A 25,452-nucleotide genomic window follows, 5' to 3' on the forward strand; every position below is an offset into this window, starting at 1 on the left:
GAAGAGGCCATCATCAGCAATGCTCTTGTGTGCACCCTAGATCCCCTTCTCCCTTCATCCTGCCTCATCCCTCTTTTCTGTTTTCAACCCAGGTTTTCTTTCCTCTTGCTTCCAGGTTGCAGTTATAGGGGAAAATTACATCACTTAGTGCTGTATAACCTTGAGCAGGCTACAATCGAATGTTTACAATCTGCATATGGGGCCTGGGAAGTGAGGAAAGAAATTTTACTCCTATTGGAAAACAGAATTGGGATATTTAAGTCCAGTTACTAAATTACATTAAGACAAGGAGGCTAGGTCTAAATTCATACCCTACGTAATTTTTGCAAATGCAACAAAAATGGGGAGAGATCCACTTTATATCTGAAAGAAATCTACGCTGAAAATTAGTTTAGCCAGAGAGAAGAGAACGGCCGGGAGTGCTCGCAAATACAGTTAAGAGTGATGAGACCTTCAATTCAAGGCAGGGAAAAACAGTAAAGTCTAGCGGCACTAGCTAGCATTTCCTAAATTCCAGACGCCCCAGGCAGGTAGGGCCGACGTAGCCTCGCACTCCTCTATAGGTAAAATACAGCACCTATGGAGGTAAAAAAATTAAACGAAGCTTTTTTCTTCATTTTACCACACGACCTAGCCGTAAAAAAACTCCGTTCGCCTCCTATGAAATCTCGCGATAATTTCATGACCCCACCCCCCACCCCCCCTTCGGCGGGAACATTCCGGAAGTGACGACACGGACCAATCGGCAGTGACGTCGCTAGCCTAGAAACCTTTGCTAGGGGGAAGCGCGTTCTTGTGTTCTATCTGCAGTACAGTGTGGAACGTTGAGACAACGTGGTCTGAGAATTTGGGTGGTGGTGTGCGCGCCTTTGCATTTCCAGCAGCGGCCTTGCGGGTCTTTGGGGCTGCAGATTGGCCTCTTTCCACCGATATCGGAGTTCGTGGTGGGCCGCGCGGCTCCTTGACCAGCCCTCACCATGTTGGTGCTGTTTGAAACGTCTGTAGGGTACGCCATCTTTAAGGTAGGTGAGATTGGGTCGTTGGAGAAACGAGAGAGAAGGCCAATGTTGGGCAGGCGAGGGAGCGAAAGACCTGAAGAGAGGACGAGACTGTTCAGGATTGCGTGGGTGCCTTTATGTGCCCAGGCTCTGAAAGGAAGGGAAAGACTTCAGGCTTGGGTGGACCATGTTCCAGTGAACACGTGGCCCCGCCGTTTGGGCGGGTTGGACGCGTTGGAAAGGTGGGCAGGAGCGGTATTATCCAAGCTTTTCATCTTATGATAAGGAGTTCTGATTTTATTTTGAGTGCTTTCAGAAATCGTTGGAAGGTTTTAAGCAAAGGAAAGACCTGATCTAATTTATCTTTCAGTATGTTTGCTGTGTGGATACTAGATTACAGGGAGCAGTAAAGGAAGCAAGGAAGTTTTTGCATTAATCTAAACAAGATAAAATGGCTTGAATTAAGGTTGGTATGGAGGGAAACAACGAGAGAAGTTTAGAAGATAGAACTGCTGATGGAGTGAGTGGATTTTTGTTTTAAGTAAGTGAGTGCACCGTGGTGCCGTTTACCGAAGTGGGAAAGATTGGAAGGGAAACAAAGTTGTGGGTTTTGGGCGGTTCAGGGGCACTAAAGGGTTCTGGCTTTGGCGATCTGTTAGAAGTGGAAGTGCAGTTGTTACGTAGATCCAGCAATTCGATATTTCAAATTCGACGTTTAGGGGAGAAATCTGGATTGGTGATACCAATTTGAGACGTGTTCATCAGCACAGGAATGGGACGTTCGTACAGTGGAAAACTATGGAGATGCTAAGAATAAGAAGAACGAGGTTAGACTGAGGGCCTTCCAAGTGCCAGGCACTTTGCTCTGAATATTGCGGTTGAGTCGGTTCCGACTCATAGCGACCGTACAGGAAAGAGTAGAACTGCCCCATGGGGTTTCCAAGGAGCGGTTGGTGTATTCGAACTGCCGTCCTTTTGGTTAGCAGCCGTAGCTCTTAACCACAGCAAAGTTTGCACATATATGCTACGTTGATATATACTGATATAAAGCAGAAAGTCCTAGATAAGACATACATAAGTGCGATTCCAGTTGTGAATCAAGAAACGCTTCTATGTATATTGTATGGACGCAGAAAGTTTGAAAAGTATATACCAAAATACGTGGGAACGGAGAACTTTTCGCTTTCTAGTTCTCTATTCCCGGAATTTGAAAATACACTTCAGTTTGCATTTGTTACATCAAATACTTGTTATTTTTTAATAAAATAATAATAAAAAACCAAAAGGTGACTGCATGTTTTTCCTGTCACTGGGATTATCTGTAATTGCAGTATTCGCAGTTTAATGGACTTTTAAGAGACCCTTATTCCACTTTAAAGTCCTAGAACATCTCTATTTTGTTTTTCCCACCTTTTTAAAATATTTCCTAAACTCTTAAGTACAGTTCTGAACATACCCCAAATTCTCTTAGCCAAATTCTCTTAGCCAGTAGGGTCTGTCAAATTCTGAATCAGGGCATGTTGATGAACTTTCATTGCAAACAATTATGTATACAATTCTGAATTGGATGCTTAGAGGAACTCCTCATTAGTCAACTTGTCTCCAAATGTAGGAAGGAATTGGCCTAGCAGTAAATTGACTGGTTTCTAGACAGGGGTCATAAAGCATTCAACTTTGTCTCTTGATGATTTAATAATTTCTGTTAATGAAGAGTATCCTGCTCCACAAAGTAAGTCTTGAATGTTCTGTTGCTGTTTTCAGTTACAGTTCAAAATTAAGTTGTTTATATAGTCTCATAATTAGAGAAATAAATTGTCAGGCTTGAGTATATTGAAATTTTTATTTCATTTATAGTTTGGAATTATAGTATTTACCACTTGATTCTGAGTAAAAAGAGACATACAGAATATTCTGGAATTAGATTGTGGTGATAGTTGTACAACTAAAATTATACTGGTTGCATAAAATTTATGCTTTTATGGAAATGCTCTAAGGTGTTTTCCAGATTTTTTTTTATCTTGATTCACAGTAAAGAATATCTTTTATATCATGGCCCCAGTGTACACATACATATCCGTATAATATACAGTGTGATTCAAAATAATTAAATACCTTCGACAATTGATTACTCTGTAGCTAGGTTATATATGAAAGTAAAGTCACATTAATATGTAAAACCAAAAAACCCATTGCTATCCATTTGATTCCGACTCATAGCAGCCCTATAGGGCAGAGTAGAACTGCCCCCTTGGGCTTCCAAGAAGCAGCTGGTGGATTTGAACTGCTAATCGTTTGGTTAGCAACCAAACGCTTAACTGCTGCACCACCAGGGCTTGAATATGTAAAGGAACTATTGTAGTTATTTCTAGACTTGCAAAGACTCGATTTGGGTCAGTTGTCATAATGTGAACACAACATAAGACTCAAGACATCCTTTAGTCTTACTTCATCTCAGACCTTTTGTGGCTGTGATGTCCATTATGGTAGCCACTAGGCACGTGTGGCTGTTGAACACTTGAAATGTGGCTAAAGTGACTGAGGAAATTTATTTTATTTAAATCTAAATAGCTACATTGAACAGTGGAGCTGTGTAGCCTGTCATCCATCATGTGTCCGTTGTTTCCTCGAAGTTTTGGGAAAAGATACTTTTGATGTACAAAACGTTCATATGTAACTTACTGAGCAATATATTTTTTCAAGCTTTATTGAGGTATAATTTATATGCTTTATAATTCACCCATTATAAATGCACAGTTTGATGCCTTTTAGTGAAATTTATACAGTTGTGCAGGAGCCCTAGTAGTGCAAAGGGTTAAGTGCTCCGCTGCTAACTGAAAGATTGGAGGTTTGAAACCACCCAGCTGCTACTGGCGGGGTGGGGGTGGGGGGAACCTGGCTGTCTGCTTCTATAAAGATTACAGCCAAGAAAACTATGGGGCAGTTCTGTTCTGTCACATGGGATCGAATGAGTCAAAATGACTCAATGGCACCTAGCAAGAACAAGCATCTATCAGGAAGGGCATAAATGATGGTACATCCAAACAATACCAAGCAGCTGGTTAAAAGAAACCTAGAATTATGACCATGATATGCTAAGTGTATAGTGTGAGTCCTAAAAATAAACATAAGTAACATGTTACATGGACAGAGTCTTAAAGAAAATGTATCTAAATGTTAATGGCTGTATTTCATAGATTAAAAATGCCCCTTTTTTTCTTCCACATTTTAAAATTTCTTATATCAGGGTATGTCTTATAATTGATCGTATCTTAGTGAAATCCACGATTTCATGTGAGGATGATCATAGCAGTAAATAACAGGATGTTCCTGGATGGTGCAAACATTTAAGTGGGTAAATAGTCTTTTGATGATGTTCTGTGCATGTTATGCATTGATGGTGATTGTGAGGGGGTTAAAAAAAAGGACAAAACTAATTATCAGGGAGTCACTTCTGAACTCAACGCCGTCTCGTGCTTGTCAGAGCAGAATCGTGTTCCCCATAGGGTTTTCGGTGGCTGATTTTTTTTCAAAAGTACATCGCCAGGCCTTTTTTCCGAACAGCCTGTGAGTGGACTCAAACCTCCAACCTTTTGGTTAGCAGCAAGCTTCTTAAATTATTTGTGCCACCCAGGGACTCCTTGTGAAGGGGTCAGAGGCTCCTCAAAAACAGGATTCTCAAAAAATCCCTAACTAGGTCTGAGTTCCATTGGGTGGTTAGTGGGCAACTTGAACCACTAATTTGACCAAAAGTGTATGCTGAGTAAAAAAGAAACTGGTTTGTTACTTCAGAAATAGAGCGAGAAATAGTTTCCATTACCTTCATTTTGCAAATGCAGTTGTATTTACTGCACTAAACTGTACATAGAGTATGTGTGTGTGTATATGCCTAAAAAATACAGTTTAAATAAAATTATTGAAATATTTGTTGCAGGTTCTAAATGAGAAGAAACTCCAAGAGGTTGATAGTTTATGGAAAGAATTTGAAACGCCAGAGAAAGCAAATAAAATGTAAGTGATCTTGAAACTAAGAGTTTAGTAGTTAGTACTTAGAGCTTTTCTTAAGCATTGTTTTTCCTGATTTGTATATTATTAAACTTGTAATTTTTTGTTTTGAAATCTGCTTAAAAACTAACATTGGTGTGAAACTAATTATGAAAGGTGTTTCATTTGGAACGGGCCATCAGCTAATTTCTGTTAGTTGCTGACTAGATTGGGAATCACCCCATAATTGTTTTGTAAGATTTTTGAAAACACAAATTAATTGTGAATTACTAAGAGTGTCAAACTTAAAGAATCAGCATACTAAACAATTAGATAAATAAAATACACAGATGATTGATCCAGTGTTTCTGGTAGCAAAATCTCAAAATTTTGAACAACCTAAACGTCCATCAGTAGTAGAATGATGAATAAATTAATGTACAGATTTCTAGATGTCTTGTTGACCTGGAGCAAGGGCCATGATATACTGAGAAAGCCAAGTTTCAGAATAATTTATGGAATGTGATTCCATTTTTGCAGTGTCCTTGTATATATGCATATGCAGTTATATAAGTATAGAAAGGTACGAACTAATGTCACTTTGGGAGAGTGGAAATGGCTATAGGGTAGGGTGAGATAAGATGAACTTACTGCTTTTCCTTGAATCTTTGTATTGGTAAGTATGTATCTTAAGGGTCCCCAATACTCCCCAGCACTTCCCTGACCATGGAAGAAAACCCTGCTTAAGATACACTGTTAAAGGCAACTTTTTAAAGGTTATTTGGTTCATTCAGGTGGCCGAGTTAACCTGATTCATTGTTGTCAATGATGTATTCTTGTTGGAACTGAGTCTAAATGATCTAACTTAAATATTCGTCACTACCACTGAGATGACAATGAATTCACTGTATGATTGTCTTAATACAAAATGATTCTCTAAAACCCTGCACATAAATATATAGGGGAGAGAAAAAACCAAACCCATTGCTGTTGAGGTGATTCTGACTTGTAGCAACCCTGTAGGACAGAGTGGAACTGCCCCATAGGGTTTCTAAGGAGTGGCTGGTGGATTTGAACTGCCAGTCTTTTGGTTAGCAGTGGTAGCACTAAACCACTACGCCACCAGGGTTTCCATAATAAATGACTTTATAGGACAGAGTAGAATTGCCCCATAGGGTTTCCAAGGCTGTAAATCTTTATGGGAGCAGGATGCCATACCTTTTTCCCCACAGAGCAGCTGGTGGGTTCAGACTGCTGACCTCTCTGTTAGCAGCTGAGCACTTAACTACTGCACTACCAGGGCTCCTTCTATAGGGGAGAAAGAGTAAAATAAGAGTAGCAACAATCAGATCTGAGAATGACATATATACTAGATAGACAAATGAGTATCATGAAATTCCTGACCTAGGAGGGACCCGTACTTTTTCCTGGGCCAGGTCTGTGCAGTGTAGTAAAAGTATCTGTGTTTGGTCATCTTTGCTTGTGGTTTACATGTGGTAACAAACCTATTTGCGGTTGACCTTAGTTTCCTTCAAAGCCTACAACCTTCTCTATAATAGTCCAAACATTACTACCTCAACATTCAGAAAAACTAGTCATTTTGTGAAGAATAGCTAACTCTTGCACCCTGACATCCAATAACAGGCAAGTTTCTTTTATTGATGTGTGCTTTTCCCCAGATATGTGGCTTTTGCAAAATCAGCATGTACCCATGACATGTTTGTTTGTTTCATTCCAGAGTAAAGCTAAAACATTTTGAAAAATTTCAGGATACAGCAGAAGCATTAGCAGGTAATGTAAAAATAAATAAAATAAAAATTAGAGGCTTTAAAAAGGGATCTTGGCAATTTGTTTTCCTTATTCAAGGGTTGTTTGCTTCAGTTGTCTGAGTTAACCTTATTCAATGTTGTCAATGATGCATTCTTGTTGGAACTGAATTTAAGTGATCTAACTCAAATTCGTCACTACCACTGAGACAACATTGAGTTAGCTTTTTTCATCATAGGGTTGGTTCCCCCCCAGTGTGATGAGAGGTGAGAAGTGGTTAAGGTGATCTCCCTGTGGAAACCAACAGCATAATGCTGAAGTACAATTCAGTAAAAGCTGTTCTACAAGGGACCAAGGTAATGTGGTCAAGTTTGCCGCTTTCTGATAATTTTAATGCAAGGGTGAAGTTGAAAATATCCTGAATTCACAATTGACCAGAAAGGGAGTTAGGGAAGTAATAAAGGTCAGGAGCATACATTTTTTTAGTTTGAAAAAGCATATTCAGTATTATAAAAAGTTTTAGAAAACATATAGTTTTGTTTTTTAATGCAAAAACTACAGAGAGGCATAAGAGTTTTGCTTGTCTGAAGGGGGCTAGTCCTCAGGGTGGGGCAACAGTTACAATGATAGGATTTATTAACTAGGATTGGCTTCAGTAGGCACTTGGTCTTATAGACCCGTTGCCATCAAGTCTATTCGGACTCACAGCAACCTTATAGGACAGAGTAGAACTACCCCATAGGGTTTCCAAGGATCACCTGGTCTTAATAGTTTTTCTAATGTTAGAGAGAACAAGACCAGATATAAAACCCAAACCATTGATTTTTCAGTTGCTTAAATTCTGCGTTATGTCACTTAACTTCTTGATGGTATAATTAGAACATGAAGGACCACAAGGAAGAATATGGCTATGGATTTGGCAGATGCAAATATTTTATTCATTGGCCACTATTGAGAAAGGGTATGGTTGGTTCTCTTGGGAAAATTGAGGAGCCTAAGTAAATAAGCTGGAATACTAATGGACACCCCAACCTGGACAGAGTTGTAGGTTAAGGGAGGACCCAAGAATGGGGCCATTTAAAAAATATGTATTTATGGAGCTGCTTCATCAATAATTAAGGATCATATAGCCATAAAGCGTATGACTATAGTAATTTTAATCTGAAGGTTTAGATAGAGATCTGTTTATCACAGCCTTAAAGTTAAATAGGAGTAGAATTTTGGTAAAATCACAAGCAAGAGTGTTTTAGTTCTGTACTGCACAATGTTGGGGGACATCACAAACTGTGACATGCGCAGCTCCTGGAGTTGCAGGGTGCCACATCCGTGATCCCAAGGGTCCTCTTTTGAATTTCCTTTTTGTATATACCCCCGTGTAATCTGTTTGAGATATTTCTGGCTGGTCCTTATTAAACTATTACTAAATGAGCAAGTCCAACTTTTATCCAGGCGTGAAACAGGTTTTTTGCTATTAATAGTTAATATATGGGTCATGTAGTGATTGTCAGATACTTTCATAATTGTCTTATTTAACCCTTGAGACAGTCCTGTGAGATAACTGTTGTCCTTATTTTGCAGATGATAAAAGTGAGGCTTAGGGGTGTATCTGAATTTCCCTACCTAGCTTCACTGTTTTTTTTCTTCTTCTTCTTCTTCTTTGAAATAATGTAAGATAAATGGTGAGAATGTTAACTAGGTGAGAATTTAAAGTCTGCCTTTCCCTATTAGTCTAAGCTTCACGAGGGTGGAAACAGTTCTTCACTGTCATATCTCTAGGCTCTAGCACAGTGCCTAGTCATAGAAGGTATCGTTTTGGGTAAATGAATGAAAGTAGTGAGCTCTATCAGGAATCCAGTCATAGGAACCTCTACAGTACCTTTTCCTATCTGCTTTTACCATAAAGTTGAATATCACCTTATTCTTAAGGGAACAGAGTCCTTTCCTGGAAATTTTCCTAATGTCTATCATAACAGTTTTGACATGTAACCAAAACAGTGACTGTAGATAATCAGATACTTTTTTTTTTTTTTCATGGCTGTACAGTATACTATTGTGTGAATACAATACAATTTATTCATCTTCTCCCTCTCCCACCCTTGAAGGTGGACTCCTCCAGTGCAGGCAGCCAGGGGGTGTGGACTGTCTGGTCCCCATGAGCCTTCTCTTCATCTACCACATGCCCTAAGCCACCTAGAATCCCTCCAGGCTGGCAGCATTATGAACACTGGCACTGGTTGTCTCTGCCTTCATTTTAAAGCTGAGTGTCTCATGGATGTGGCTGGAATTTCCTGGAGATGGGCCCGCTTAGCGAAGCCCCTCTTCTTCGTCAGAAGCAGAGCATTTTTTAAACATCACAGCCTTATAAAGAGTCTGATGGGCTATGATATCGAGAATCTGTGTTGCCCTAGAAGTTCAAATACATCATTTGTGTGGAGAGGTTTATTTTCACTCTTGATCACATTGGCAACTTGTGAGTCTTCTAAACAGCCTCAGTAAAACTTGGGACCAACCTACATTTGGATGGAGTGGGAGGACTACTAGGGGATGTTGAAAAGTTGCTGCAGAGACAAGTAGAAGAAAAACTGAGTGTCCCATTATCCCTGCTACCATCCCGATATACTAGCCTTTATGAAGAGTTTAAGCTTTTCAATAAAGGGGAGATAAGTTTTTGTAAATATTAAGATAAACCTACATACAATTTTTTACTTTTAAGAAATTCATTTAAGGGAGAAAACCAGGTTAAAATGTAAAAGTAGGTGATATGGAAGATTGAGAAGAAGAAAGAAGCTGAATTAAAATGCTTTTATAAATTATAAAAGAGGATTAAAAACTCTTAAGAATAAACGGAAGACACTCAGTAGAAAGGTAGATTATAAGGAATCAATGTTGTATATAAAAATGAAAAAGATTAGAATCCAACAAAAGTAGCTTGAATCCTAGCTTCTTAGAGTATAGAGATCCTTGTAAGAGTTGTGTGGTAGCCAGGGTCTTTTTGTCCTCACCTTTTATTTTCGCAAGGAACAGGTGGAATGGATTTACAATTCGAACAGAGGTAGGTCAGGAGGGCGGAGCAAGTACCTGGCCACTTTAGTACAAACTGCTTGGCCTTACAAATTGTGTCAGACTGTCCTTCTTGCCAGGCATACTTTAGCCTTAGCCAAAAGCTAGACAAATATCAGAAGACGTGTTAGTCCATGTAGGTCCAGAAGATGAAAGTGTTATGACTGAGGCAGGGTGAGAATTACAAAGTAGAAAATTTCAGACTTCCCAAAATGAAAGTGGTTCCACAAGAGAGTAGGCTAACTTGAAAGTATTTGGTAAGCAGGAGCCTAATACCGTGTCTGGATCAGGGATTAGCAAAGATGGGACATTAAAGGCCTCTACTCAGCCATGTTTATTACCCTGTGGTAGATCCTTCAAATTGATTATACTTTGTTTTTTAACCAGAGTCTTGACATGGTTTTAGGATATTTCACAATCCAGAATGTCAGACCAGTCTCTGTGAAATTACATGGCAGAATAAATCTGTTTGTTTACCAAAATAGATTGTTTTCAGGATTTCGTGATTCTAGCTCTGAGTTCGTGAGAAGAACCATGTGACATAGGGAGAGGAACCCTGGACCTGGTTCAACTCCTGGCTCTGGGGCAGAAATAAGGGTGATTGTTGAGAAGATCCGATGAAATTGCGAAAGCCGTAACTTGTAAAACAGTTTTTATTATGTCATTTCGGAAGTAAAGAAATGCTAAATCAGTCCTTTTGAAAGGAAGCATTTGTTTTGTTTTTAAAAGAATTTAAGTGAGATTTTAAGCTCTCACAATTGCTTTATTTTTCTTTTTCCGAAAAAGCATTCACAGCTCTGATGGAGGGCAAAATCAATAAGCAGCTGAAAAAAGTTCTAAAGAAAATAGTAAAAGAAGCCCATGAACCCTTGGCTGTAGCTGATGCTAAACTGGGAGGGGTCATTAAGGTAAGATCATGATTTTCTTTGATGCCTCCTAGTCAGATCTCACCAGCCTAGCCTTTGCAATAAGTTGTTTATGGTTTATTTTTCTGTATTAGAAATTTCAAAGTAAAGTAATGTTGTCTCTCACTGAGTAAAATTTTAAATTTTTCTTAAATTCTCGTACTTGATCTTTTTTCTCTAGGCTTAAATAGTAATTGATTGCCACTAGGATTAGCAGACCAGGCACACATAAGAGATGCTTGTTTATTTTAGAAAATGCAGATAAATAAAAAAGATGATAAAATTAGCTTTAGCCCTGCCACCTAGAGAGACTCTGTTAACATTGTGTATGTAATGCCAGTTTTTGGTCTAGCAACGTTTTTTCTTCCTTCAGTAAAAATGAGGTCATAACTTTGTTGTTGTTGAACATGTGTTTATTAGAAAATATTAGCAGAAGATGGAGTTGATAGAGGTAAAATGTGCAGTGAGAGTGAAAAGATGGAAAAGTAGGCTCCCGTGCTCAAAAGGCAGAGCTGTGAGAGCTAGTTCTGGTAGGTTTGACCTTTAGTAGTTTCAGTGGTGTTGCAGTGATGGTTAATTACTGTGTTCATGAACACACTCCTGATCCATGAAGTAAGGATTATATTATGCTGTAGGTCTTTTAAGGTTTAAAAAAAAAAAAAAAAGTGTTGGATTTGAGAACTTTTTTTTTTTTTTTAACGGTAGAATGGTTAATTTAAGAAGTTCATTGGAATAGGTTATTATTTCTAATACTGCCCGATAGTCTGCTAGTTATCAGTCTCTGCATTTCACAAGTCTTAGTTCATATTTTTCTGTTAAGAATCTTAAATTTTAACCATGTTATGAATTGAGCAAACATTTTCAGCATCCCAGGAACTGAAGCGTCATTCCACCTGGTGTTCCAGACTGAGCCTTGAGTATGCATTATGCTCAAGAGAATGAAAACCTGTGAGAATGTGTAATAAACAGTACTGCTTTAGTGGGTGTGTACACACATGGTATAAACAGTCACAGAAGGATGTATTGCTGAATGGTGGGGTCACAGATGCTCAAAGTTTTTTCTTTACAGTTTCTCTATTTAAAAACTTTTTTTTTTTTTACAGTTATCACTTGTATAACATTTTGTTCTTAAACATGATGCAATATGCACAATTTTACATGTTGTGTATGAGGGGAACTAGAACTATGAATGGAGATCTGTATGAAGTTAGCAAATACACTGTAAAGTAAAATGAAGGTAAAAACACAGGACAAAATTTATTATCCCATTTGTGGGGGGGTGTATAAAAATTTTAAACTTTTTAAAATAATTTTTATTGTGCTTTAAGTGAAAGTTTACAAATCAAGTCAGTCTCTCACATATAAACTTATATACCCCTTACTAAGTACTCCCACTTACTCTCCCCCTAGTGAGTCAGCTGGGTCCCTCGTTCCAGTCACTCCTTTCGTGACCGTTAAACTTTTATGGTGTGTGTGTGTACACATATACACTAACGCATATATATAGTTGGAAGTATTTATAGGGTATTAATAGTTATTTATCTGTACGAAAAGGACCTAAGGCTTGGAACTTTGACTTTTCATTAAGTACCCTTTATAGTGCTATTGATTAGAATCTTACGTGTTTATAACTTTTATAATTTTAAAAAGACATTAACATGAGGTAGTAAAAGAGTCCCTCAAACTAACAAGAAAGCGTAAGACTACTAAGTCAGGTTGTATTTGTCTTTTTGTGACTTTTGATTCATGTAGCCAGGCTGCCTTCCAGAAGCTTGCACCAATATTGACTTGCAATAGTATATTCAAGCATTCTTCTGTGAACAACTAAAAACTATGCTTGCTTTTTTTTTTTTTTAATTGTGCTTTAAGGGAAAGTTTACAAATCAAGTCAGCCTCATACAAAATTTTATATACGTCTTGCTATATACCCCTAGTTGCTCTCCCCTAATGAGACAGCACACTCCTCTCCTCCACCTTCTTTTTGTGTCCAGTCAGCCAGCTTCTGACCCACTCTGCCTTCTAATCTCCCCTCCAGTCAGGAGCTACCCACATAGTCTCATGTGTCTACTTGATCCAAGAAGTTCTGTCCTCACCAGTATCATTTTCTATCCTATAGTCCAGTCCAAACCCTGTCTGAAGAGTTAGCTTTTGGAATGGTTCCAGTCTTGGGCTAACAGAAGGTCTGGGGGCCATGACCTCTGGGGTCCTTCTAGTCTCAGTCAGACCATTAAGTCTGGTTTTAGGAGAATTTGGGGTCTGCAACCCACTGCTCTCCTGCTCCCTCAGGGGTTCTCTGTCGTGTTCCATGTCAGGGCAGTCATGGTTATAGCCGGGCACAGTCTAGTTCTTCTGGTCTCAGGCTGATATAGTCTGGTTTATGTGGCCCTTTCTCTCTCTTGGGCTCATAATTACCTTGTGTCTTTGGTGTTCTTCATTCTCCTGTAGTCCAGGTGGGTTGAGACCAATTGATGCATCTTAGATGGCTGCTTGCTAGTGTAAAAACTATGCTTTTAATCAAAGTGAAAAGATGCGTATATTTAAATCAATGCAATTTTTAACATTTAAGAAATGGTTTCAAGAGAGCCTTTTATTTAATACAGATGTTCTTGTTCCTGTAGGAGAAGCTGAATCTCAGTTGTATCCATAGTCCCGTTGTTAATGAACTTATGAGAGGAATCCGTTCACAGATGGATGGATTAATCCCTGGGGTAGAGCCCCGTGAAATGGCAGCTATGTGTCTTGGACTGGCCCACAGGTGAGATTTGCTAAAAAATAAAACCAGCTGATTTAATAAACACAACACGGTTTTGAACATATTAAAAATGCTGATTTAATTCTTTTAACAACCTTATGAAGAAGTGGCAGTATTATCCTCATTTTATAGATGAGGAACTGATGCCCAAAGTCAATAAAGTGGTGGGTGGTGAAGCCAAAATTTGAATCCAGACATTCTGACTCCATTGCTTGGGATCTAAACTTTGTCATAGGAGTTTTTTGTCCGTCTGGTGTTGAGCCTCAACACTGGTCTTTGTCTTAACTCTCTTTTTTGTTTCTCTTTTCTCTATTCAGTTCTCTATTCACTTCTTATCTCCCAGAATTTTCTCATTTGTTATGGTCTCTTTGTGTATGTATGTACTGTGATTTTTAATGAGTTTTTAGAATGAAACAAAGAGAAGTGCACTAACCTACCATGTTTAATCAGACGTCTCTTAAAACTGGCATTTCTGCTGTATGTACTGTGGCATGTGTTTCCGAAAAGCTTGGCAGTCTGTGAAATTGTGTGCTAAAAATGGGTTATGAGGAAAAAACAGGATTAAGGGTAGCAAGTCTTAGCAAAATGTTAGAAACATGTTGTTTATTTTAAAGAAATAACTATAGAAAGCAGAGGTCTGTGCCTTTAAACAAACAAAAAAAGGTAAGCATAGACTAATGAAAGGGTTGAAGCTGCTGAGTTACAGAGATGAGCAAAATGCACAACAATCAAGAACTTTGTAATAAGCATTTTTAGACAAAAAATAGCTTAATTTAGTCAAGGTTGGAACCTGGGGTTAATGGACATTTGTGTACACTAGTGGTTTTCTGTTAAGGATGATTTTTGTTGAATCGACTCGACAGCACTGGGTTTTTTGTTGTTGTTGTTGTTTAGGTATTTGGCAATGTCTGGAGACATTTTTGGTTGTCCCAGTTAGAGGGGCACAATACTAACAACTAGTGGGTAGGGACGAGGATGCTGCTGAACATCCTATAATGCACAGGACAACAAAGAATTATCTGGCCCAAAAAGTCAATAGTGCTGAGGTTAAGAAACTTAACATACAATATTGTTCCTCTATGGCTATTTGTTTTTAGGTGTTAGAGTGCTGTGCTCTTTCTTACCTAATTGTATAAGGCATTAATGTGCTGTGTTTTTTTCTTTACCAGGGAATGTATTATTTTTATTTATTTTTTCTTTTTTATTATTGTACTTTAAATGAAGGTTTACAGAACAAACTAGCTTCTCGTTAAAAAATCAGTACAAATATTGTTTTGTGACATAGGTTAACAACTCCCCAACATGTCAACACCCTTCTCTTCTTGACCTTGGGTTCCATATTACCAGCTTTCCTGTCCCCTCCTGTCTTCTTGTCCTTGCCTCTGGGCTGCATAATGTGTTCTTGTTCAACTGATTTTCCTACTTAGAAAGCAGTAAAAGTAATACAATGTATTTCTGAGAGGAATTTGAATAAAAAAAAAAGTTTTTTTAAAGATGTAATAATTTAAATGCTTTTCTTAGGTGTTATTTTACTGATTTATTTCTTCCCTTCTCCCCAGCCTTTCTAGATATAGATTGAAATTCAGTGCTGATAAAGTGGATACAATGATTGTTCAGGCAATTTGTAAGTATCTATTTTTCTGTTCCTCATGGGTTTTCTTCCTACTATTGAAACTTCTGTCTGTTAAAAAAGAGAAAGGAGATCAGCTAGAACTTTTAGTAAATAAAGTAGATAAATGGGAAAATGCCGTTAAAGGGAAGTTCCGTAATTTGACTATTTGGAGACAGTGTCAGTGAGTCGCGCTTATTAACATTAGGTAAACAGATTCCTTTGTCCTTTTTTTTGAAGCACGGTAAAGCCGTAAGTGGAATCGCTATAGTTTTGTATTCTACTTTTTTTTCACTTGGTGTTATAATAGGTTATTCTCCCATGTTGTTAAACTTATTTGGAAGTGTCAGAGTCTAGTAATTTCCAGTTTAAGATATCCCCTTAACTTCTGTTTCCTTTTCATTTTAATTTACTGCAGCCTTGTTAGATGACTTGGATAAAGAACTAAACAATTATATTATGCGGTGTAGAGAATGGTATGGCTGGCATTTCCCTGAATTAGGAAAAATTATTTCAGATAATTTGACATACTGCAAATGTTTACAGAAAGTTGGTGAGTAACTTGTTTGTCCTTTAAGGCATTGACAACTAAACTTATTTGCATCCTAAAACATGGGTTATAGTATTCTCCCCCCCCCACACCTTATAATGTGTTCCTAAATACCATAAGTTGGTGGTTTCTACTTGACTTGTGGTTTCTACTCGACTTGGTGGAGGAGGAATCAGGAGTCTATTTTTAACAAGCTCCCAGGGTTTTTATGATCTATATGTAAGTTTGGGAAGTGTTGCTGTTAATGTCTGTTGGATTTTAAACAAAGTTTTAACTTTGGTGGCCTGTGGTGCAATAGAGAATGAAACGTTCTCTAATTTGGTTTTTCTAAAAATAGCTTGTTATAGTGAATACCTCTCAGTGAATTTGCTGTTAATAGGGGCAACTGCAGATTTGAGGAGAAATCTTACAATACTAGTAATATCTAATAGAAGAGTAGTTTTGCTACCTATATTGTTGTATACTGAGAGTACGCAAATACTATTAGTAGAGGAACCTGAGGGTTGCTAATAAATACAGATTACTTAATATGATATTGTTACCATATTAACTACCCCAAGAATGCCTGGTCCTATCTTGTGTACCTCAGTATAGCCTTAGCTCCAAATTACTTTTGTAATATTAGCCCTATGTACTTTTTGCCCGCTTTTCTGAGATAAGTTTTCATGGAGTTTTGTTTTTACTCTAACTAGAATCTGTTTTTTGGAGGGAAGTGGGAAGTGTTTATCTCTAAAACCAAGCCTCTCCATAAGGAAACCTGCTAGGTCAAACTTGTTCACTTTTTGTTTTGTTTAGGCAGCCTTTTCATTGGCTTATTTCTACTTTTTCTTTTGACTATTTGATGGATTTTATATAATTTATTGAAGAGTGATTCTCCCTCATCCTCTGCAAACATTCCATAGGTGATAGGAAGAACTTTGCCTCTGCCACGCTTTCTGAGTTACTGCCAGAAGAAGTTGAAGCAGAAGTGAAAGCAGCTGCAGAGATCTCCATGGGAACAGAGGTTTCAGAAGAGGATATTTGCAACATTCTGCATCTCTGCACTCAGGTAAATCGGTAACACAGAGAAAATAGTTGTGCTATGTAATACTAATTTTCTGATGGCAGTGATGATTTATTTTAATTGTTCACCTGAAATACAAATATGAGGGTGTACAGTCACTACCTCATCTGATGCCATCTTGATTTTTATATTGGGAGGGGGTAAATATATATTAAAACTCAGTTAGAAGAGTGTTATCTAAGTAATTATTTGTATTGTTAGCATTGTCTGAATAATGAGTTACCAAAATTGCATTAAGGCAGAGAGATGTGGCTTGGGTTATTTAATTCTGAGTTTTATCATATTTTTAGCCTGTAATGAGTTTTTTCTCTGGTTTGGAGACAAACATACCACAGTCACAGGATGACACAAATGTCTAGCTCTTGGAGTTTTAAAAAAATACAGAAATATTGACCAACATTTTTAGGCAGTGTACTGAGCGGTTTACATATCTTACCTATTGTCGGTGGTTTCTTTCGTACATTGTCTAATTCTCACGAGAGCCCTCTGAGGGTATGTGCTTACCTTCACTTTATAGGAAACTGAGGTTAGGACTGGTTAATTTATCAAGGCTTGTCACACAGCTGCTCTGTGATAATTTAGGAGAGATGTTAATTTTATAAAATTTTTTTACCTGATAAGATGTTTATGACTTGCTCGTTTTGTTCCTCATACTAGGTGATCGAAATCTCAGAATATAGAACTCAGCTCTATGAATATCTACAAAATCGGATGATGGCTATCGCACCCAATGTTACAGTCATGGTTGGGGAATTAGTTGGAGCCCGACTTATTGCTCATGCAGGTGATGGTTGTAATGTGATTTGTAAATATTGATCTTTAGAGATTGGCATTTTCTGGCTAGGATTTTTTAAAAATCTTTGAACATCATTTATTAAAGATATATTGGGTAATAGAAAGAAGGAGATGGTATATGGATGAGGACTAAGGACCAAGTGTTGAATGATGATTTTTATTTGTTTGCCTGACTTCCTTTTGGATAATGAGGGCATCTTTAGTCACTACCTCTTCTGAGACACTTATGGTCCATTGTCAGAAGTTTGTTATGGTTAATTAGGATACTGAGTTGAATGCAAGAGGATGAAATTTATTAGCATTTCATCAGATTAAGATTTGAACACAGCTTTAAGAAACCACAACAGGTGATGTATACCCTTGAATGGGAAAGTTTCGCTATTGAATATGCTATTTTCATTTATTAGACTTAAAAAATATTTTTGAATAACTGATTTATAATCAAATTTAATGCATGTGTATGGTGATATTGTAAATACGCATTGCTACAATAACATACTATATAATTGAATATCTGTAAATACAATGAAATACTAGTTTTTTTTTATATATTACTAGAGACATTATTGGTATTCATCACAGAAGATCTTACGTATCGTGTACTTCTAGGTGAATCTTCTTCCTCATTCAGATTTTGAAACAACAGGGCAAATAAAATATGGATAATTTATCACACAGCTCTTCTAATACTGAGGTGCCCTAATAAGTTTTTATTTGTTGGTATATTTCTTTTTACCTAAGCAGCAGAATAGCTGGCATTCAAAATAAATCTCAGAAATGGGACTAGATTACTATGTGAAAACATGTTTATATACTTAAACCATTTCTGTGATATGCTAATGGAATTAGAATAGTAATAACGTGTCTCAGGTGAGTAAGTAAAATGAGCTAATAAACTTAACCTTCCAGTTTGTCCCAGAAGTTCATCTCAACCATCTGCTTGTGGTAAAGAAGGAAGCACAAATGTTGGAGCACCAGGATTTTTAGTGAATTCTGCACTACAGAATCCTGTATTACTTCAGATTTTTATTTACTGTGGTGACTGTGATACTTTTGTTTAATACATAGGACTTTCAAATACTCCTTAAACTACTTTTTTTCTTCTGTAGGTTCTCTTTTGAATTTGGCCAAGCATGCAGCTTCTACAGTTCAGATTCTTGGAGCAGAAAAAGCACTCTTCAGGGCTCTCAAGTCTAGGCGGGATACCCCTAAGTATGGTCTCATTTATCATGCTTCACTTGTAGGCCAGACGAGTCCTAAACACAAAGGGAAGGTGAGTTACAGTTTTTTCCTAAGCAACCCGTTTTCTTCCTCCTATAGTGTACAATAAATCTTTCTATTGTCCCTTTTACATTAAACAGAGAATGAGGATTTTTTTTTTTTTTAGGTGAAAGTTTACACAGCAAATTAGTTTCCCGTTCAACAAATTATACACAAAGTGTTCCATGATATTGGTTGCAGTCTGCACACTGTGTCAATACTCTCCCTATTTCTGCCCTGGGTTCCCATTCCCTTTTGGCTGGTTTTCCTATCTCTGTCTGCCTTCTCATCCTTATTTTTGGGCAAATGTTGCCCTTTTGGTCTCTTATAATTGTTTGTTCTATGGAGCACGTTCTTTTTTTTTTTTTTAATTGTGCTTTAAGTGCAAGTTTACAAATCAAGTCAGTCTCTCATACAGAAACTTACGTACACCTTGCTATGTACTTCTAGCTGCTGTCCCCCTAATGAGACAGCACATTCCTCCTCTCCACCCTGTATTCCCCATGTCCATTCAGCCAGCTCCTGTCCCTCTTTGTCTTCTCATCTCGCCTTATGGAGCAATTCTTTTCAGGTGTCATTGTGTATTTTGTAGGTCTCTCTGTTGCTCGATCGTTTCTGGGAATGGTTGCAGTTCCAAATCAGAGGGGTGTCTTAGGGCCGTAGTCTTGGGTATTCCTCAGTCTCTATCAGGCCAGTGAGTCTGGTCTTTTTTTATGAATTTAATTTTTTGTGCTACATTTTCTTCCCACTCTGTCTGGGACCCTCTGTTGTGATCCCGGTCAGAGAGGTCGGTAGTGGTAGCCAGGCACCATCTGGTTCTTCTGGTCATGGCGTCATGCAGGCTGTGGTGCATGTGGTCCTTTAGTCCATGGGACTAACTGCTCCCATGAGTCTTGGTTTTTTCATTCTTTTACTCTGGGTGAGAAGAGATACCTAGTTGTGTCTTAGATGGCCACTCGCAAGCTTTTAAGACCCCAGACACTACTCACAAAAGTAGGATGTAGAACATTGTTTGGCGTTATGCCAGTTGACGTAGATGTCCCCCGAGTCTATGATCCTTAGCCTCAAGGTTGGTGTCTTTGTCCCAGGAGGTGTTTGGTTGTGCATAAGAAGCTTCCATAATTGTGCCCCTTGTGTGTTCTGTTGTGCATATTAGTTTGCATGCAACATCTACAAATACGCAATTAGAGTAATCCACAATGTTACATATATCTACAGTTGGGTGTGCTCCCTTACACCCTTCTGTGCCTCTGTACCATACCTATCTACCTATGTATCCGTTCATAAATTATTGTTAATGCTGTTGTAGGATTGTCTATATTATAGTAATTGCTGTAGTTGCCCTTTGTTCTTGTGTTCCTATCAGTGTCTTCCTTTGCCTTTGTCATGTTGTGCTGACTTCCACCATATAGAGTATTGCCTTTCCCTTCACTAATATTACCATGTGTCTTCTTTCTATTTGGTAATTTATTTTCTCTCCCTTCCCTGGTAACCATCAACAAATGTTGTTTTCTGTATGTAAACCTTTACTTATTTTCTTACAGTAGTCTCATACAATATTTGTCCTTTTGTGATTGGCTGCTTTCACTTAGCATAATGTCCTCTAAATTTATCCATGTTGTGAGATGTTTCATGGATGGGTTCATCGTTCTTTATCATTGCACAGTATTTTATTGTGTGTATGTGCCATAGTTTATCCATTCATCCATTGGTGGCACTTAGGTTGTTTCCATCTTTTTGCTGTTGTGCATAATGCTGCAGTGAACATGGGTATGCATTTATCTATTTGTGTCACTGCTCTTATTTCTCTACGTTATGTACTAGGAGTGGGATTGCTGGGTCATATGGTATTTCTATTTCTAGCTTTTTAAGTAAGTGCCATACCAATTTCCATAGTGGTTGTACCATTTTACATTTCCACCAGCAATGTATAAGAGATCCAGTCTCCCCATAACCTGACCAGCGTTTGTTGTTTTCTGTTTTTGTTTTAATTAGTGCCGTTGATGTTGGAGTGAGATGGTACCTCACAGTAGTTCTAATTTGCGTCTCTCTATAAAAAAAAAAAAATTTTTTTTTCTTTAATGGCTAATGATCACAAGTATTTATTCTTTCATGTGTTTGTTAGCTGCCTGAGTATATTCTTTGGAGATTTGTCTGTTCATGTCCTTTGCCCACTTTTCAGTTGGATTATTTGTCTTTTTATTGTTGAGGTTGTTGAAGTTTTCTGTATATTTTAGAGATTAACCCCTTGTCAGATAAGTTATAACTGAAAATTTTTCCAGTCTGTAGGTTCTCGTTTTACTCTTTTGGAGAAGTCTTTTGATGAGCATAAGTGTTTAATTTTTAGGAGGTCCCATTTATCTAGTTTATCTTCTGCTGTTTATATTTTTAGTTATGGTTAGTATACTACTTATGCCATGTATTAGGGCCACTAGGGTTGTCCCTATTTCTTCTTCCATGATGTTAGTATTTAGGTCTTTGATTCATTTTGAGTTAGTTTTTGTGTCAGATATGGGTCCTGTTTCATTTTTCTACAGGTAGGTGCACAGTTTTGCCAGCACCGTTTGTTAAAGACATCTCCCCGTTTAATGGACTTTGACCCTTTGTTGAAGATCAGCTGTCCACGGGTGGATGGATTTCCTTCTGAGTTCTCAGTTCTTTTCCATTGGTCTATGTGTCTGTCCATATACTCGTACCGGGCTGTTTATACTACCATGGCTGTGTAGAAGATTCTGAGACCAGGAAGTATGAGGCCTCCTTTGTTCTTCAGTGATGCTCTACTTATCCATGGCTTCTTTCCTTTCCATGTAAAGTTTATGATTAGTTTTCTCCTCTTGTTAGAGAATGCTTTTGGAATTTGGATCAGGATTGCATTATATCTATAGCTTGCTTTGGGTAATAGTGACATTTTCACAATGCTAAGTCTTCCTCTCTTTGAGCATGGTATGTTTTTCCATTTATATAGGCCATTTTTTGGTTTGATGACTTCTTTAAATAAAAAGTACTTTTGGACACTGAAAGGGTTGGATGACATTATTACTGGCCCTATTAAAAAGCCATTTTCTTTTGCTGCTTTAAAGTTCCTGTAAGTTCTGATATACAGGCTAGTAGAAGGAGAGTAATTATGTCATGTTAAAAGCTGCATAATCTGAAAATCATCTGTAATTTATCTTCAAATTTTTTTTAGAACTCCCAAACCAGGCCAGAATTAGTATTTGCTTGCATTTCCTCCCTTCTCACCCCACAGTTAGAGAGAGTTGGTGGGGGGCACACCAAAAGCATTGTTGGACAGAAAAACCAATTTAACATCGACATTTAATAAATTATGAAGAGTAATAGCACAAGCACTGTTCTAAATACTTGGTGTGAATCATTCGCCTGAACCCTTTCAATAGCCCTGTGAGACCTAGGCGTCTGTTTTACAGACGAGGAAACTGGTGCTTCGAGGAATTAAGTACTTTGAGTCTTTTTAGAGGACACATGGTTAATGAAATTAAACTGAAATTTTACAACTTTCAAAGCAGAGATGGGGGAAATTCGGGGTCAGTAACATGAAATGTTAATTAGCTTAAAAAAGGACCCACAGGTATTTGAAAGACTTGTAAGAAGTCTGCACTAGTTCTGGATAACCTCAAGGGGTAGAACCAGCATCACTGATTATAAACTAATAGAAGACATTGAAAGAATAGTTGGTGCTAGTTCCAGATGTGAATTGCTACAAAGTCTTTCACTAGAATGTTGGAGGCGATATAGAACCAGTTGGCAATTGTATTGTGGCAAAGGTTCAAATATGAGTGACTGAAATATGAATCATAATACTTTTACTGTCCTGATTTTTTTTTTTTTTTTTTTTAATTCTTAGAATGAATGGTGGTGTGAAGATTTACTGTAATTTTCTAATGAGCAATGGAGAGGGTTTTTACATCTCAAATTGGAATATGCCCGCTCTTTACTTACTGACAGGGTTAGGTTCCAAAGATCAGGTCGTCATGCAAAAATCAGCAGTACGTGAAAATGGAGGATTTTTTTTTTTTCCCCCAGAGAATCCTTTTGTCCAGTTTTTTTTTTTTTTTTTTTTTTTAATTTAGAAAATATGATCATAGAAATTATACAGCTAAGACTTACTGATGTGCTCATCAATGTGACAAGTCCAGTTATGGATTATTCCTCTGTGGAGAAGAAGGCCTGGAGGAAACAAAGCTGGATAAAGCCAGGCTGCATTAACTGGAGGGCCCACAGCTTAACCACTTCACCTTCCTCCTTGGCTGGGCCAGGCCTTGCCTAGTAGAGCTGCCTGCAGGGCTCTGTTCCCACCCGTACAAGCCCTGTGCTCATGATCCAGAGCCTCTCCACCTCCCCCCTCCCCTGCCTGACTTCCTACAAGGGCACCAGGAGCCTGGCTGAGCATTGGCCCCCCTGAGCCAGAGGCTTCAGGCCTAGTTCAGCTCACTTTGGTATGTCATTACACTTGCACACATTTTCCAAGTATTTCTTCCAAACACCCTCTCTGATGCCACTTTCTTTCTACCCTTCCCACCCCACAGCAGTTTCAAGCTTCAGGGCCTCAGACTACATAGGAGCTGGGAACCCAGAACAGGTGCCCGCTGGCTGGGTGCTCCTCTGTGTCCATCCAGAGACCGGCCACAGAGGAGACAGGCCAGAGACCCTTGAGGAGGGAAGGAACACCCTGCAGCTGTTGCTGCCATGCCGCTGCCTCGTTAATACACAAGATAGATGGCTAGTAAGATTTTTTACCATTGTTGTAAATGTGAATTGTCCGGTGTTGAGATAGTTGATAAGTGAGGAGTAGGTGTAGTTTGAATGCCTCTAACTTCATGTTCTCTATTAGATTTCTCGAATGCTGGCAGCCAAAACTGTCTTGGCTATCCGTTACGATGCTTTTGGTGAGGATTCCAGTTCTGCGATGGGAGTGGAGAACAGAGCCAAATTAGAGGCCAGGTTGAGGAGCTTGGAAGATAGAGGGGTAAGAACCACATCTGCCTATTTCTAGTTTTTAAAAATTATTTTAGAAGTGTTATCTATCACAGGTTAATAAACTGTGAGTTGCTTTATATACTTATTACTCCCTTTAGCTGCTAATATAAACAAGTATATATTATACATTTTAATATGTTTAATATATTTTTTCTGTGCATGCTAATAATAATTTCTTATGTATTTACCAAGAATTGATATATTGAACATGTTTGCCATTAGGATATGCTGTTCAAAGTAAACAAAACGAAAATTATCAGGCAGTGCTTCTTGCTGGCCCAGTGATTAGCAGGACTATATTTTGAAGCGATTATGGCTTAGAATTTTACTAGTAATTTTTCTTTTTCTTCTCAGATAAGAAAAATAAGTGGAACAGGAAAGGCATTAGCAAAAGCAGAAAAATATGAACATAAAAGGTGAGTAATATTTGGGGAAAGGTAGCTGAACTGTTTCTGCTTATTTGAATGTTAATTATTGATAGCAATTTTTTTTTTTTGTTCTTCTCAGGTTTACTATTTCTCAAGATCTTATAATAGTGGTCTTATACAATATTTGTCCTTTTGCCTCTGACTCATTTCGCTCAGCATAATGCCTTCCAGGTTCCTCCATGTTATGAAATGTTTCAGAGATTCGTCACTGTTCTTTATCGATGCGTAGTATTCCATTGTGTGAATATACCACAATTTATTTACCCATTGATAGCAATTTTTATTATAAACTTAAGTGCCGCACTATTCCCTCTTAATTTTTTTTTGTCATTTACAGTTTTCCATGTTCACTTCTAGTTTTTAATCATCATATACTCATACATTTATATTGTTGTACTAAGGCACATAGTATGCTGTTTGCCTCTTTTTTCCCTCTTAATATTTAACTTACTCATTTCCAGATATTACTAGTAAATGTTTGTCATTCAGAGTATATATTATGCCATTTTAAAAAAGAGTCAAAAGACAAGTCCAAAAATGATTAGTAGTGAACATCATAAAGTGTTCACACTTCACAAAATTGACAAAAAATTTTTTGCATGGGGAGAGGTGTTCTGGTTACTATTTGAGGTAATGTTCAATACTGGTTAGGTTGTGGTACAATGGGAAGTAAAATGTGATACAACTCTCCTGGGTCAGTTTAACATTATACATTAAGAGCCTTAAAAATGTTTATTCACTGACCTAATAAATTCTACTTTCAGGAGTCTTCTATAGGTATAATTAGAAACTTAGGGAAAGATTTATGTACAAAGATTGTCCATTGTGTGGTCTATATTAATACTTTAAAAATTTTAGTATAATTTTATGCTATCAGTGTACAAGGGGAGCAGTGTACAATAACAACTATTAAGCACATTGTATAGACATTTTAAAATATATATTTTCAGAAAATTGTTTTTTATATTATGGAAGGAAAATAGATTATATAGTTATGGGCATTAACAATTTCTTTTGTATTTTGTGAACTTTCTAACTCTTCTACAACAACCATAAATTTCTTCTGTAATTTTAAATCCATGTAATTGTTATGTTTAGATGACAGACGTGTATCTTTTTTAAGTGTTTTTAACCTGTATAAGTTAAATAGCCATGCATGCATGTCTGTAAGCTTAAGAAGTAGAATATTACTTAGCATGTTTTGAACAATTTATGTTCCTGTGCCATTATGCTTACTACTTGGTGCACTTAAAGCACCAATTATGAGAATTAGTTCACATTTACCAAAC

At 37.6% G+C, this 25,452-nt stretch overlaps 1 protein-coding gene and 4 non-coding genes across 7 annotated transcripts in view; all 5 read left to right on the forward strand.

The window, feature by feature from the left end:
* Positions 1 to 758: 758 nt before the first annotated feature.
* Positions 759 to 25,452, forward strand: part of NOP58 (NOP58 ribonucleoprotein) — a 33,342-nt gene continuing 8,648 nt past the window's right edge. For 2 of the 3 annotated variants that reach the window (XM_049887902.1, XM_049887901.1), the window contains exons 1-12: positions 759 to 1,022; positions 4,930 to 5,006; positions 6,718 to 6,770; positions 10,593 to 10,714; positions 13,330 to 13,466; positions 15,023 to 15,087; positions 15,491 to 15,625; positions 16,525 to 16,670; positions 17,343 to 17,469; positions 18,590 to 18,753; positions 23,590 to 23,724; positions 24,090 to 24,151. In XM_049887902.1, the coding sequence (XP_049743859.1) occupies positions 978 to 1,022; positions 4,930 to 5,006; positions 6,718 to 6,770; positions 10,593 to 10,714; positions 13,330 to 13,466; positions 15,023 to 15,087; positions 15,491 to 15,625; positions 16,525 to 16,670; positions 17,343 to 17,469; positions 18,590 to 18,753; positions 23,590 to 23,724; positions 24,090 to 24,151 (1,268 nt within the window). In that variant the 5' untranslated portion in view covers positions 759 to 977. Of the gene's footprint in view, positions 1,023 to 4,929; positions 5,007 to 6,717; positions 6,771 to 6,984; positions 7,103 to 10,592; positions 10,715 to 13,329; positions 13,467 to 15,022; positions 15,088 to 15,490; positions 15,626 to 16,524; positions 16,671 to 17,342; positions 17,470 to 18,589; positions 18,754 to 23,589; positions 23,725 to 24,089; positions 24,152 to 25,452 lie in introns of those variants that run through there. The other variant, XM_049887903.1, reaches the window with a different exon arrangement.
* On the forward strand, positions 5,792 to 5,880 carry LOC126078648 (small nucleolar RNA SNORD70). Its single transcript, XR_007518128.1, has one exon. It is a non-coding gene; the product is annotated as a small nucleolar RNA SNORD70 (small nucleolar RNA).
* On the forward strand, positions 6,879 to 6,965 carry LOC126078647 (small nucleolar RNA SNORD70). The gene has a single exon (XR_007518127.1). It is a non-coding gene; the product is annotated as a small nucleolar RNA SNORD70 (small nucleolar RNA).
* Positions 16,721 to 16,804, forward strand: LOC126078601 (small nucleolar RNA SNORD11B). The gene has a single exon (XR_007518089.1). It is a non-coding gene; the product is annotated as a small nucleolar RNA SNORD11B (small nucleolar RNA).
* Positions 17,621 to 17,704, forward strand: LOC126078599 (small nucleolar RNA SNORD11). The gene has a single exon (XR_007518088.1). It is a non-coding gene; the product is annotated as a small nucleolar RNA SNORD11 (small nucleolar RNA).

This window comes from Elephas maximus, chromosome 6, assembly GCF_024166365.1.
Source record: "Elephas maximus indicus isolate mEleMax1 chromosome 6, mEleMax1 primary haplotype, whole genome shotgun sequence".
In the NCBI taxonomy this organism is placed as follows: Eukaryota; Metazoa; Chordata; class Mammalia; order Proboscidea; family Elephantidae; genus Elephas; species Elephas maximus.